The sequence below is a fragment of the Phoenix dactylifera genome, chromosome 15 (genome assembly GCF_051530095.1).
Source record: "Phoenix dactylifera cultivar Ajwa chromosome 15, Ajwa_hap1_PhDact_Kaust_v1.1, whole genome shotgun sequence".
Taxonomy (NCBI): Eukaryota; Viridiplantae; Streptophyta; class Magnoliopsida; order Arecales; family Arecaceae; genus Phoenix; species Phoenix dactylifera.
Window position 1 is genome coordinate 18981492 of NC_143204.1, and position 15409 is coordinate 18996900.

The 15409-nt window shown below is 38.4% G+C and overlaps 1 protein-coding gene across 1 annotated transcript; it reads right to left on the reverse strand.

Annotated features, from left to right (window-relative positions):
• Positions 1-11525: 11525 nt before the first annotated feature.
• Positions 11526-14820, reverse strand: LOC148699917 (BRI1 kinase inhibitor 1-like). The gene is made up of 2 exons (XM_088712012.2): positions 14804-14820; positions 11526-12599 (listed from the first exon to the last, which is right to left on the reverse strand). Exon 2 carries the CDS (start codon positions 12586-12588, stop codon positions 11722-11724), a length of 867 nt encoding a protein of 288 aa, XP_088568138.2. The 5' UTR covers positions 12589-12599; positions 14804-14820; the 3' UTR covers positions 11526-11721.
• Positions 14821-15409: the final 589 nt, after the last annotated feature.

Below are 15409 nucleotides of genomic sequence, written 5' to 3' on the forward strand. Positions count from 1 at the left end.
TCAGTTTCCTCAAAAGAAGTATACTTCGTACCTTACCTTCAAGCTTTGTTACGTGATCAGCTTCTTGAAACGAGTGAAGTGCCTTGCAGCAATAAGAAGTCTGCGCTTGGCGAGAACCAATTTTGCTGGGATTTCAGATTACAAATCCATGTTTCACTTTAAGCCTAAATTCAATGAATCCACTACAGCCAATATTTATTGCACCCACTTATTTATCCTTTGCTAAATCAGAAATGAGCAATTTTAGCTGCAACTACACAATTTCAAAGCTAATCCTGGTCAATAAGCTAAAATCCTGCAACAGAAAATCTATGTAATCATAAAAGTGCCACCTACCATCCCTTCATTCCTAATAGAGGACAAAACCTGAGAATCTAACCCCCTTTTTTTCCGAGAAAACTCCATAAACAGCTAAAAAGAGTGCCCAGATTGTTGGCATGTGAGCAAGTGCTATTCGATCACATTATCCAGAAGAATTTTACTGTTTGCAAGCATCATGCTTAGATACACCATGTTCAACAATAGCAACAAACATGCCAACCAACAGGGCACTCCCTTTAGGTGCTTGAAACAAAGATCCATATAGAACTCAGATCAAGCAAATTACTTAGGTGCTAATGTTTGTGTAACAACCTAGGACCTCATCCAAAATGGCTAGCCGGAAGATATTATTTGGGTTCCTTGATCCTGTATAAGTACCCAAGATCTACCCAGCGAATAACTGATGTGGAACTAAACACACGCCCGCACGGGTCCTCACATACTCCTCTCGTTCAAGTCCTGACGTCCTCGTCAGGCTAAGAGTTCATATCTATTCAAATCAAATCACAAACACCACGATTGACCCGTGGTCAGTCCCAATGGATCCGTGTTGCAGTGTCCCCTAGTCCACATAGGTTATGGGCCGGGTCCGCTCTGATACCATTTGTAACAACCCAGGACCTCATCCAAAATGGCTAGCCGGAAGGTATTATTTGGGTTCCTTGATCCTGTATAAATACCCAAGATCTACCCAGCGAATAACCGATATGGGACTAAACACATACCCGCACGGATCCTTACAGTTTGTATCCCAAAAAACAAGAACAACATAATTAGGTGATAAATCAACATGAGGATATATTTCAATTTTTATACAATCATACTATTCCCTATCACAAGGTACCAACCCTCAGTCCAAAAGCGCTATGGTAAGGCTTCATTAAAGCTGACCTTTGTAGAACTCACCCACAGGTCAACTATCTTAACCAGTATCACCAATCTTAGAGTAAAATATGATGTCCTAGTAAACTAAATAGTTGAATAGGTATATCCAGAGACTAAGTTTGTAAAAAAAGTTAGGTTAAAGTTCAAATATTGAAGTTGATATTATTTATTTCGGCTATGCTTTCAGGATATCCCATCACACAGCGGCCATAATGTACCAGGGTTAAATAAGGTCTCGGCCCCAGTTTGTCCTTGCAATGATAAATTATATATGAATAAGGCCAACCATAGCAACATTTTTTCCAAACATTTCAAGAAAAGGTGGAGCCGATATGTCCTTACAGAACGCAACCTCCTATTGTCATTAATCTACGGAAAGAAACAACCTAAGTCACGTATCCAAAAGTAGGAGCACTTGATAGCATGCTCCATGTGATCCCAGTACGTGAAAAGATTTCTTTTCAGATGAAACTATAAGTTTCGGACAAATTTCATAGAAATGTTCTTGTTATCACTTATCAGACATAATGCATGCGCTTCTTTTAACTCATGTTACATGAAATTATATTGTGGTCATTCTACAAGGCTGACTTAAGCTTGTCTTGCACATCATTGTTCAACTTGGGAATGGATATGATAGTTACTAGCTAGTTATGGTGAGATAAAAGCTTGAGCTTATTTGTCTCCTTTCAACATAAATCTAACTAAATTAGAAGTCCATGTATTATTTCCAATCCAGTGCCTTTGATGTTCTAATATTCATCCAAGAGATAGGGCAGCCTCATCAGCCTGGCACAAAAAATTCGGACATAGTGATAAGAAGTTCCTTGGCAGCCTTGTAGCAACCAATATTTTCAAAGTTATGCTAGCGTATTGATCAAAAAGGTGTCGGTACAAGTACGGAACTTGATCAATGATTTCATGATACGCTTTTCTTTTTTCTTTATTTCTTTTTCTAAAATATTACTTTAGCAAGCAATGTTTTTTAGAGGCTCACTAACTGCTACATTAGTTGTCAAACTGATTGGGAGTTATAGGAACTTTTATCTTATTGTGAGGCCCAGCCTCATTGGGCCAGCCTCCACTCCTATTTAGAGCTTGCATTGATGGACCTCCACCGGCAATCATCGAGCTTCTTTCTCTCTCTTTTCTTCCTTCAAAATCATGAAATCTTGTCACTGTGCCCACCGGAAATCGAGGCCACAATGCTCACTGGAGTTGGTAAGAACTCCGAATCGTTCTTCTCCAGTCTCTCCTTTCTCTCTTGACCCTTTGCCAGTCGAATTCTGCCAAGAAATCGATCGAAAATCACTATAAAATCCCTCCCCTGTCCCGCCTTTGATCTCCTCTTCTCTTCCTTTTTCCGGCAATGCCGGTCGTCAATGTTCAGCGTCAAAGCCATCGGCCGCTTTCCTGTATTAGTCCCTAGTCGAAGCCTAGCCCCCAGCTACTAGCGAGCGGACTGGGATGCGAGAACACCAAGCCAAGAAATTCTCCTTCTCGACCCTATTTTTAGTTTGGTTTTTGAACAGCTGGTCACCGTTGGCGACCTCCCTCCGCCTCACGTCTCCACCTCCGACTGCCACCTCACTGGACTACCACGACCACGACCATAACCACAACCACCAACCACCTCCTTCTTCCTATGTTTTAACAAGAAAGAAGAAGAAAGAAAGAGCCATCTCTCTCTTTTTTTTATCCTATTTTCTCTCTTTCTTCTCTCTCATTTTTCTATTTCTCTCTCTAAGAAGACCCATGGATCCATGAACTGAGTCTCATCGACTTGATCGATGAACTCGAGTTGATCTCTGAAAAGAGGCCCGAAACTGCCCTAGTGTCTAGGCCGCCTACTGGACCGATCACCCCAGCCCTATTGAATGTCGCTGAAACTCCCATTGATGGACCTTGTTGATTGATCTTGGTCTGATTGAGTCTGATTCATTGAACAAATCGTCTAAACCTGACCTATTTGAAACCACTGTATGCCCAATTAAGTCTTCTCATATTATTTTATTAAAATCATCAATTAGAAATTAACTTTGTTGTTAATATTTTAAATAGGTCTAGCGGAGTCGCCTAGTGAAGTCTGATAGTCTAAGACAAAAAAAATAAGTAGATCTTACACTCCTTATTTTTTTAAAAAATGATCATATTTTTCATGCATATGATATTGCCAATAAAAAGTTACATTTTTTTTTTTAATTATGGATCAGCATATGTGTTATAAAAATCATGCTTTATTATAAAATATAATTTTATGAATATTTTAATAAAAATAGTAGACGAATCTGATCATGTTGTTTAGTAATTTTTTATCTATTTATATGTATACTTTAAGAAAAAGATATAAGTAATTGAAAGGCTATAAGATAGCTATATATATGATCCCTAGAATTGAAAAATCGACTGTGAACCCAGGCCCCATCAACAGATATAAATTAGGCATACGAAACAAAAATTTTTGTCGATTATGAATACAGTCCTGTCATGGGTTTAAAATGACCGTAACATGAATATATATAGTAATATTTTGAACTATAATATGGCTAAATGATAGAAGAATGATTGATGTATTTATTTGCAAAACAAACTAGGAACATGTTTATAAAATATAAATGAATTGTTCATGCATGATTTGCTTTATGACTTGTTTTAATATTTTGTATTATGAAATACTTTATTTTGTACTATCTATTATTTTTTTTAAATGATGCATTGATAGAAAAAAATTTATGCTTGATCCGATAAGATAATATAAGCTTTACTCACTGAGCTATGTCGCCCATATATATTTATTTTTATTTCTCTCTCTCCAGATGAATAAGATTGATAGGAATGAAGGATCACTCAGACTTCGTACTAGCAAGCTTGGCGATTTTGTAGAAAAAATTTAGTATTTTAATTGACTATGAAATTTGTAGTTAATGATTTCTGAATATTGAGAATTATAGGTTTGATATTGATGTTTGGATTTAGACTCTCTGAACCAATATTGGTTGCATTTAATGGATAATAAAATTGGATTCATATTTATTCTATTATATTTGAGATGAATTCGAAAGCTAAATGAAACATTTAGCTTCGTATTATCGTGGGTTGTACCCCTCGGTAGCACAGTTGTGTCATGCTCCAAATATGGGGTGTGACAGTTATGGTCTTTAAATATTGTTCTTTGATGTGTAGTGAATTCTATTCGTCTTCTAATGCTAAGAAATGTAACTTACAGAGTCAAAAATCTGATCCTTATACTTCATTCCAAAGCCAACAAATTCGGCTGGTGTCACCGAAGCAGGTTCGGCACTGCAGCTTGATGCTGCTAGACTACATAGAAGCCATGTCAGGGCTGAAAATAATTTAGGCTAGTTTTGTTCAGTACTTTTTTTTTCCGGCCTAAGTGCTTAAGAGATCATGATCCACCTCACATCAGAGTTCATTTGGTACCATAGCTTTTCAAGAATACAACAAATTGTTGTTTTTTTGCAAGCAACATTTCTTCCAACCTGATCAATGATTGTGATTGGCTTTGCTCATCGAAATCGAGAAGAAATTAACATAAAATCAGCCCGTCGTTTTTAGGGTTTGTCGAGAAAGCTTCTACAATGAAAATATAGACTAGAAAAGAATTTTGCGTCGTATAGGTCGCTTTTTTTTTCTTGTTCTTAATTTTTGCATAATAACGGAAAATGATAGTAACCATATCAGTCTTCAATCAAAGGAAGCAGAAGAGTAAGCCAAGGCTCTTGCAAATCCATCATCTATTATTACCTAAATTGAGATTTACCAAAGGACTAAGCCCAGATTTAATGGGCACCCAATCAGAACAACACTCATGAAGCATGAGCAGAACAGTGGTACGCACAATAAAAAGAAGAGAGGCCCACCAACTGCAAGTGGGTACAAATCAGGGAGGGGCAACTACTGATGGCAGATTGGCAGTCCCAGCCCATTTTAGCTCTACCCAAGATTCTCCTCTATCAGAACTTCAGGCTCACATTTTACTGCAAAATCTCCACGGAGTTTCTCCTTCCACTTCTCATGTTTTTATTCTAGTTAAACTTCTTTTGTTTGTAGTACACTAGCTGACCATACAGTCCATGTCCGATTCTACCAAGCTTAAACCACGCAATTATAAGCTTTCTTTTGAGCAGGAAAAGTTTCATCCAGAAGAATTGATCATGTTTTTCAGCAACATTTTTTTGTTTGGTCTAGAATCTAAATGATCCACTCCTCATAAATTTCTAAATTGATAAAAGGCTTCAAGAAGGCCCATTTTCACCATGTTGCATTATAGAAGACTCTTCGGTCAGTAAATGGTGTCTTCCACTTTTCTAGACAACAACTATAAATATTGAAATTTACAACAATTGGTAGTTCCTTCATCTCAATTGCTAACAACTGAAAATAGAATGGAGTTGATCACTCTGCTGCTGCTTTGTTTTGAAAGCGTACTTCAAAATAAAATATTATGTGTTGATGTCTCCACAAAATGAAATTGATATCTTTTCCTTCTATTTTTCTGAAGAAACTGATATATTGATTCTATTCATTAATGCTAGCAGTTGTATATAGAAACCCAATGATCCCCACATTAGTTCTAATTTTAAGACAATCTGAATTTAGGCCTTCGATTAACTGTTACTGGAATTTGGATGCTATAGTTGTAGGTCTAATTTGTTTGGCCCTTGTCCTGGCTTGGACCCACTCATGTTGGCCGATGAATACAGGCTTTGGACCCAACCTCGCATGGACCCACCCGTGTTCGCACCTAGTCTTAGATTGAGATTGGCCATGTGTCCCACCCTTCTGCTTCATTAATGTTCCTTAGTGCCTGCTCGATACATGCATTGACGCACAAGATACCGGCAAATAGCCTCGTTACAGCACGGCAGGCTTTCAAGTTGTTTCTTTCGCGCGAAAGAATGATTGATCTTTTTGCATGACGTCAACCATCGGATCATATCTTGCATAGATCTCAAAGTCCTTCGAATCTTCCTAATTGCATAGGTCTTATACTGCACGATCCAACAGTGTGCATTACGAAAAAAGATTAATCATTCTTTTGCATGAAAGATACAATCCCAACCCTAGATATAGTGTAACCGAACCTATCAAAAGCCTCCTAATTGTAATAACTTTGCTCTATGGCCATGGTGCCCTATGGCAAGCTGTTTCTTTACAAATGCATGCAAGTAGCCACTGGACCATTGCCCACTAGTAGAGATCAGGCATGACAGAGAAGGCTACCAAGAGCTTGCTTGGATGGTATTATCTCGCGCCCCTTTAAGCGAAAGCTGAGGGTTCGATTCCTAGCGGCGAACTCGACTAGTTCACACAAAAGGAGAACAAACTGTTAGGCATAACCAACAACATTCGGATTAAACCTAAATTTGAACTCAAGTTATACTCATGCCAGTCCAAACATAACATTTTAACCAAATCCACTGCTTCTGGGCACAAAATTTAGATTAAATTAGAGTAAGATCCCACAACCGACGTGACCTACTTCCCTTCGCAAACCTTGAATGTGTTAAGAGGAACAAAAGAGGCCTTTACTCCACCAAAGCCAAATGGCAGGCACAGTAACTTGGCTTAAAGGAAGGACAGTCATCTTAGAAACTAACCTCTAAGGACAGACTCAATTATAAATGCATTGTAACCAGGGGAGAACTTCTAGTTTTCTAAAGCTAAGCCACAGGTAGGCTAGTGTAGATGAACGCAGCGACAGCTGGGGCCTCCCATAATGAACTTATCCGGGGACCATGATGGCTCGAGAACCATCACAACGTACAGTTTATCCTGATGGCATTCCGGTTTGATTGCCAGCTCTCAGCAGAACCCAATCATGCAGCCATTCATGTCGAGAGCCATCCATTGAGAGAAGGTACACTGATTGAACCGTGCCCGGTTGTTGCCGTCCAACCAGTGGCCCCTTGAATGAAGGCATGGGATCCATGACAGAGGCATTCATTAATAGAAGTTGGTGGAGGTTTTGGAGGTTTTTGTTTGAAAGGCCACACATTTTTTGAGACATCAACAGGTGAATGAGGCTCCTGAAGGTGAAGGAGTGCGACGGTGGGAGGGGCCTTCATCACTGAGGGGTTTTGCTCGAATGGAATGACAAAGATACATCAGATGGAACAATATATGTTAGAAGAATGTGAAGTCACGGTTATCGTCCCCATGGTGGACACGTCTGGGTTTGGGGCGCAACGATTTGGATTTGGAAAAATATGAGGATTGGGGGAAGAATTTAGCTATTGTTTATATTAAATTAAATAATTGGAAATATTATATTGGACTTGAAGTACGTTACTAATCTTTTTCTTAAAACATATTTTTTTTTCTGATGTTCATCATAATTTTCATTTTCAAAAAAAAAAAAAAGGCATTCGTGTTAATATGAAGTTCAGAGCTCTGAATTTTTGGTGATATGGGAATTAAATACTGTAGCTAAACCTGTATTTAAAGTCCAAGTTTGAAAACCTGTCTTTAACTAATACAATTTAATTAACTCATATTATGATGTTATTTAACTAATATAGCAGATTGGAGATATGATAAAATAATAATGTTAATAGAATACAATTCATAAATGGTACATGATGTAACTATAATAGTATAACATATATTGTAATTGCATTAATAATTTTAATTAACACATAACAATAATAAATTTTACATTATAATAATTATTAATATTGAAGAATTTCAACGGTGTGAGTTTTAAAATATAATATCATTATAGCTTTCCTCATTTGTTTGCATTGGTAGAAGATAAAGAGTTAATAGCTAGAACCAACACTGATGATCCACTCAACTAATTTCAAGTTGGATATTTTTATGTGAAATCAAAAGTTAAACCAAGACTTATGATTTAAATTGTTAATATGATCTACTATCTCTAAACTAGCTACAAACCAAAATTCATGTAATTTGTATACGAGTAGTCTATATTTTAGTGATCAAAAATAGGAATTGTTTGAACTATCCATTTTCTACCGCCTGATCATGTATAAATTAAGAGTCTCCAAATCACATATTTTTTGTATGTAAAAAAGAGCATTGAGACTAGTGATCCAAGCTATTGATACAATCTACTATGTTTAAACTGCCTGTAGATAAAAAAAATTTATAATTTGAAGATCCCTAGTCTATAAATCAAATGATCAAAAATGGGCAAATTGTACAATAGTCTTTAAATTACCTTTTTAACCACTCGATATATATTTAGACATGTTCAAGTCAAATGATTTTTGTATATAAAATAATTTAGAGATAATAGATGGTATTGAATAACTTGAATCATTCGTATGAGCCCACCCCCCCTCATCTTACAATTTTACTTGACGGTATGCAACTTTAAATCCAAGAGAGTATGTAATAGAGTCCCCTTGTTTGGAGTCAAATTTGAGAGTCCAAACTGTTTTGGAGTTACCCAAAACATTAGGAAAGAAGGAAAGAGTGCAAGTGCTAGTTAATGATTTTGAAACCTTCATTTTCTTAATATAATATAGATAATCATATATTTTATATGTTTGTCTCATTTTCAAGAAGTAAAAAGGTTTAAAAGAGTGGTCATGCACTAGAATTGCTCTCAACAGAAGAGAAAATGTGAACTTCTCTACTTCCTGTACTTGAGACAAACAAGCAACAGGGAAAATATATGATCATCTAACATGTCAGTACCTTTATCCAACAGGCTGGTAGGTCACTGGAGATGAGCTAGGCGAGCCACATCAAACATCGTTGAAACGTGTTGGTACACAGACAGCCACGCTGGCCGGTCTAAATAGGACATGCACTAGCATCTAGTGCAGAAAGTGCAGGATCTCTGGGAAAATAACGTCCCTGGAACTTGATCTTCTTACCATTCACTGGCCATTTCGGACAGATTCCTCACTGATCATGGTGTTTAATTTAGCCACCTTTTATTGATCATGAACTTGTAAAAACCTACATGATCATAATTCTGGTCAACTCGAACCTGATATTTTCTTCAAAAATTTGGATTTATAATCAAGTTTTGCTCGCATTGCCATCGACCTAAGTTAAGAAACATGGAGCAGCTCTGATCACTGCAGATCCGTTAGATCTTGGCAACGCTTGACCTAAAGCGATAACGACGCTAGCTGGTCGAGCAATGTAAACTGGAGTTCTATGGAAATTAAGTCAGACTATGCTGATGATACCTATCTTAGCTGCAATCTTTTTTATTTTTCGTTTTTCTCGGAGAAGAAAGAGAGGCCTACTGCAAGTAGATTGATCAGAATTTTGTAGTAGCAATTCTATTTTTGCTTACACTCACTGTATTCTCCTTGTCTTGCAGCGAGGAATACAATTGGTGCAATGCAAGAAAGGAAAAATACTAGTTCAGATGGATCGATCTTGTTCATTCATTGGATTGAGACAAGTTCTAGCTAGAGATTGTCCTGAGTTTTGGTCTTGTTAGATCTCCTGCGCCAGTCACAAAAACAGCACTATTACAAGGCGACTCATCCTGACATCACCTTGGCCATAGGGCTACGTGCAATTGCTATAGGTTAGCATGCATGTACCATGACTGATAACTACATCCAATTACCAAGGAACCATCCCTGATCAAACAGTACATGTGGATGACCATGCTGGTGAGCCGTGACCTTGATTGCGAAAATAGCATGTGTCTTGTGACCTACAGTGCGAAGGTGTCCAAAATTCCCTGGTCACAACGCGTACGTGGAATCAAACCTATGGCCTCCACTGTTGGAGGCAAGAGCAATATCCAACTTACCAGCCCAGTGGCTGAGTATCAGATATCACTTTATTTAAACTATTTGATCGGTGCAGTGTGCTTGCATTATTGGACTTGTAATGGACCACAAGATTCCTTGGCGTATTAAGAAGGTTATTGGTTTTTGGACCGGGTTCCGGTTCTCATCGAGCAAGACTCGCTTTAATTGCATGCTGGGTTTGGCGTTTGTGTCTGGAATCGGCAGGGGTCCAAATCTAGGTTCGGTTGGGACCACAATAGGTTGGATCTAAGTTGGTATCTCTCGTAAGGGCTGACATCCTACTCCTAATAACGTCAAAGTATCTATCTTCATCCAGCCCTAAAAAGGTTTCGTGTGAAATTTGTATACCTCAAGGTCTTTGAAATTTGTTTGCATCCTTCGATATCCCCCATACAAGAGCTTACGGCTGTGTGGGAAAGGTAAATTGCTTATTCAATATATCGCCTTCAAGCTGGTGGAGTTTCGATTGAGGGCAACTCCTCAACAGTGATTAGGTGGATATATAAAAAGATTTTTTGCATAAATATCCTTCTAAATATTGAATTTTGTATGAATACCTTCTCAAAATTGATATTTGTGTATATACCCTCGTAAAACACTTGTTTTGATATTCTACCATATTTTTATTCTTATTTTTGCATATATACCCACATCATCTAAGTTAAAAAATTAACGGTTTCAAATTAAAATAACTAAAATATCCTTAATAGGTACATGTGTAAAAAAAATTTATAAGGCAACCGCAATGGAGGACAAAAAGGTAATTTAATTTTTTATTTTATTTTTAATTAAAATAAATATGGTTTTTATTAATGGTCTTAGAATAACCATTATGTTAGGGACATTTGTACAAAAATAGTTTTTTATGATGGTACAAAATTAAATATAAATTTTAAGAAGGTATTTATGCAAATTTGAATTTTTAGAAGGGTATCCATACAAAAAAAAAAATTAAATAAAATACCCCAATCTTTCTCAAATATTCACCATCAACTTTTGACATCTGACATATCCCATGAGTTAGCATCCATACAAAAAAAAAAAATTAAATAAAATACCCCAATCTTTCTCAAATATTCACCATCAACTTTTGACATCTGACATATGCCATGGTGGCTAACTCATTTCAAAGTAACTCACATATATAAGAAAGTGAATGGGTTGCATCATATATAGAATTAATACTATATTGACCATGGTTTACCGTTTCGATATCGAATCCGTATCGGTGCTACACTAGCACAATATCAGTATGGTACAGTACGGAGTTTTTTTTGGCATACCGAGTATCGATACACCGCCTATACCGAGTACCAATATAGTATGTCCGGTACCGTCTGGTTCAGGCCAGTAAGACATACCATGATATTGATGCTATACTTGTGGCCTATTATGAATGATTGTGTTGAGAAATATATTGTATTCTGATTTTACTGGTTGTATGTATGCCTGTTTTAGTTGGGGTGTAGGTGCATCAGCTTTACCCAAAAAGAATATAGATAAAGAAAATAAAGTAAAATAGAACACTTGCTTGGTGACATGAGGATGGAACAACTAAAGAAGGCGCATACCATGATATGGATGCTCTATTAAATTAAGAAATTCAAGGCAAATCTAAAACTCTGAGTATACTTTTCTTATGATTCATGTAGTTAGGTTTGTATACAAGAAACTGAACAAGAAAGTAACCTTCTTTTTCCTTTTCTTTTTCTTTTTTTCTTTTTTTCTTTTTTTCCTCCTTATCTCAACTGTTACATTTCTCCTCCTCCGTTGCAGTAGAATTCTTACAGTGTGCTATGGCTGCCTGGATCGCACTCTGGAGTTCTTCCATCGTGCTCATGTCCGAGGAATTGTGAGTCATCAAGGTAGCCGAGAGGGGGCCGCTGTTCGTTGGAGATGTTCTCATAGAGGCTGGTGCAGAGAATTCACCTCTTCTTCTCCTCCATCCAACCCTCTCCTTGGGGTTCGAATGGCCCGGGAAGGAGTACGGTCTGCGACGAAGGTCACGCTTCTTGCTCTCTCGCTTAAAGAAGAAGAAGGGCCCCACCATACTAGCATACTTCTTTAGGAACAGGCTTACGTCGAATCCCTTCTTCGTCTTCTTCTTCTTCTTCTTCCTCTCCTCCTCTTTTTCTCCTGTGTTACTCGCCTTCCTCCACTTCCCAAGCCCGAAAAAGGAATACAGAGACTTGAACTTGGTTATCTCCCTGGTCTTGCCAGCCTCCTTGTTGTTGTGGCGATAGTCGTTTTGGTGTTTTAGAATTCCGTCGCTGCGGAGGTGCTCAAGAGGAAGGCTAAGGTTTTCGATGGAGATGTCGGAAGGGCGGGGAGAGATGGGGGGATAGGAGACGAAGTGGAGGGGGAGGAGGTGGCCATGGAAGAAGATGTCATCGGCCGGGGCCATGTCGACTCCGATGGACGGCGTGGTCGTGCTGCATTTGATGGGGTTTGGTGATGGGATGGAAGAAGGGAGGACAGGGATTGTGAAGGAGAAGTCATGGGAAGGGGAAGAGTTGGAAGATGGAGGAAGAGGTGGTGGGAGAGTTTCCCCATCTTCTTTTGATTCTTGGTTGGCTTCTCTCTCTCCTCTTTGGGGCTTCTGAGAGTTCATGGCCTGAAAGGCTAAGAAAAGGAGTCAGATTTTCATTCAATTGTGAAGCACTTATAAGGCTAAAGAGTTCTTTAGATTAAGAAAAGGATAATGGAAGGTAGTGAAGGAGATGGGGAGAGATAGAGAGAAGTTGTGGAGGAGGTCAAGATGTAAGAGAATTAGTCAAGTAAGTATTCTTAGACTTAGTGTTGCAAGTTGCCAAGAAATATTAATAATTAACGGATCTCTTCAGTCTAAATGATAGGGTGAGGTCAAAATGTAAGAGGTTCAGTCAAGTCAGAAAGTAAGTATTCTTAGAATTAGATGTGGATGTTACCAAGAAATATTAATTACGGATCCCCTCGGTCTACAAGCAAGACCATAGTTTTCTGCCCTTGGGTGGGTGACAACCCAATGCTACCTTCTTTCTTCGCTCGGGTTTTCTGCCGAGTTGGAAAAAATGGTATCATCAGGCGTGGAGAATGTCAAAAAAAAAATCAGAGTCAGCTGCTGGGTTTTGATCATTCCTTGTCTTTCTATTCGTGGGAAAGAGACGCAAGCAGGTAGTTTCCGTCAAGGTTCTCTTTAAGTCCTAAATGAAGTATTATATTTCTTTACTAGTTTTATATTATAGAAAGCAATCATAATAGATCTCCTACAGATCAAGATGTAGAAAATTTCTACAATATAAAAAAATAGCAAAAGGATTCTCTTTCTATTGTGATCTAAAAGCACTCTTTTTCTAACCACAACCAACCTCTATTATACGTCCGAATTGCCGAGGGAATAAAAAATCTGCCACATATCCTAATTGCAGGAATTTGCTTTACTAAACTTTTAGTGGAGTTGCACATACAAAGAATCTTTTGAGACTTTTCTCAGGTAAAAAATGATACCTAACGTGCATATAAAAATCTTTTCATTTGGTACACGTCTAGCCCTGCAATTCGATGAACAGTCTCATTCCATTCAAATGCATCATATCTGTTGGCATTTGTAATGCATAGAACTAATTATGGGCCCCATTTGAGTCACATTTGCTGTCGTGTTCAACCGATTATTATTGAATAGTAGATCCACCAGAATGAAGAGGAGGTATAAACATGTCCTGAGGAAATCCAAGCTTGTCTAATGTTTGCCTCCAACTTAATTGCATGTATGAAAGAAATTTTCAATGTTTTTTTTGTATTGGAAAGGCTGATCCCAATACCAACATGATCAAATCCTCATCCATCTTCAAATAATATGAATCGTCAATATCATGATTAACAAATTGTAGCCAGCGCAATTTCATTAATCATGGTAAACTTCTTTGAAGTGACACCTCTCTCTCTCTCTCTCTTTTCTGAACCATTTCTGACAATCACCCATGTATGGGATCAAAGGCTTGGCATCCACCACATGGAGCGGGGATCATTTGTTTGATTTGCTCGACGTAGTACTGTAAGGACTTTGAATACCTTTTGGCTTCCATCCGGCACTGATGCATACATTTTGCAAGATTTTAAACATGCCAGGGTTTCAGAAGGGTGCAAAAGGGAGCAAAACGATGTGGAGAACCATTAGAGCACAGAGAATCCAAGGAAGGATGGTCTAGGACTCCACGACTCACTGGTGACTTAGCTACAAGGTAGCATGCTTCTGTCCCCACCACACCACACTTTCGGTGCAGGCAGTGATTTGTTAATCACAATCACAAAAGTTGGAGGTGGTCCTCCCTTCATTGGAACCACTTGTTCCAGACCACCTTTTCTAGGCTTTGGATGCATGCGAGTGTGTGTGTGTGTGTGTGTGTGTGTGTGTGTGTGTGTGTGTGTGTGTGTGAGAGAGAGAGAGAGAGAGAGAGAGAGAGCACGTTCGCGGAACCAAAGTGCTCCCAGAGTCTCATGGAGATAAGATATACCCCTCTTGGAGGTATATGACACGTTGTCGTGGCTAGCACGGCGGATCTCCATTGGAAAGGAGTAGACTCCTTCTCCTCCTTGTTTAATTTCCAAAAAAAAGAACCCAGAGATACCTGCTTCGGATGCTTTGACCGCCATTTGTTGTCAAGGGCCTAACCTCCTCCTGTTCGGTAAGATTTTCCAACTTTTTACCATTAGATATGAAAAGAAAACCTGGACCTAGATCAATACTGTTTGGGCCGCAATTTGCTCTAAAGTCAAACGACTTATCAATTTGACTGAGACTTGGATCAAACAGAAAGGGAAGGATGGGTCAGAGCTTGAGTCCATACCAGAAACCGCACTGTTTTGTTCCGTCATCGGCCTCCGCCTCCGCGCCCGCCACCGCGGAACGCATCACAACATGGCGAATCCAAAACCCGGCAACTCCGTCCCCACCAAATCAACCTTCAATAATCCCATCGCCATTGACCTCCTTTCTCGCCAATCCACCACCATTAGATAACCTATGATACTAACCATCTAGAATGATTTCCTCGGGCATCACTCGAAACCCCACTACAACTTTGCCAACACAAACAGAAGAAAATGACTGTATCGAGAAAACTAATTAATTATTTCCCCATGAAACTGAGATGAAGAAGATGCTATCAAGTCACAATTGAACAAAGGAGAGTCCTGTAAATGATGTATTCTGATCCTACAAATATTCCATGCATAAATAGAGAAGTGCAGCATCATTACAATGTCCCAGTTGAACTAATGACATGATAATTACATGAGGTTCCTGCAGATTACAGTTATGATCGCTTCTAGTAATTCAAAGAAATAAAATGACGGGGACAAAAAGACCACATTTAATGCACACAACGAATGTCCCGTAAGTCATTTGACATGCATAAAATTTCAATGCTTGTGACTGAAACTTTGGACAAAAA

Bases quoted from the DNA above. Each gene is read 5' to 3' on its own strand.
- LOC148699917 (XM_088712012.2), bottom strand. From the start codon at position 12,588: ATGAACTCTCAGAAGCCCCAAAGAGGAGAGAGAGAAGCCAACCAAGAA.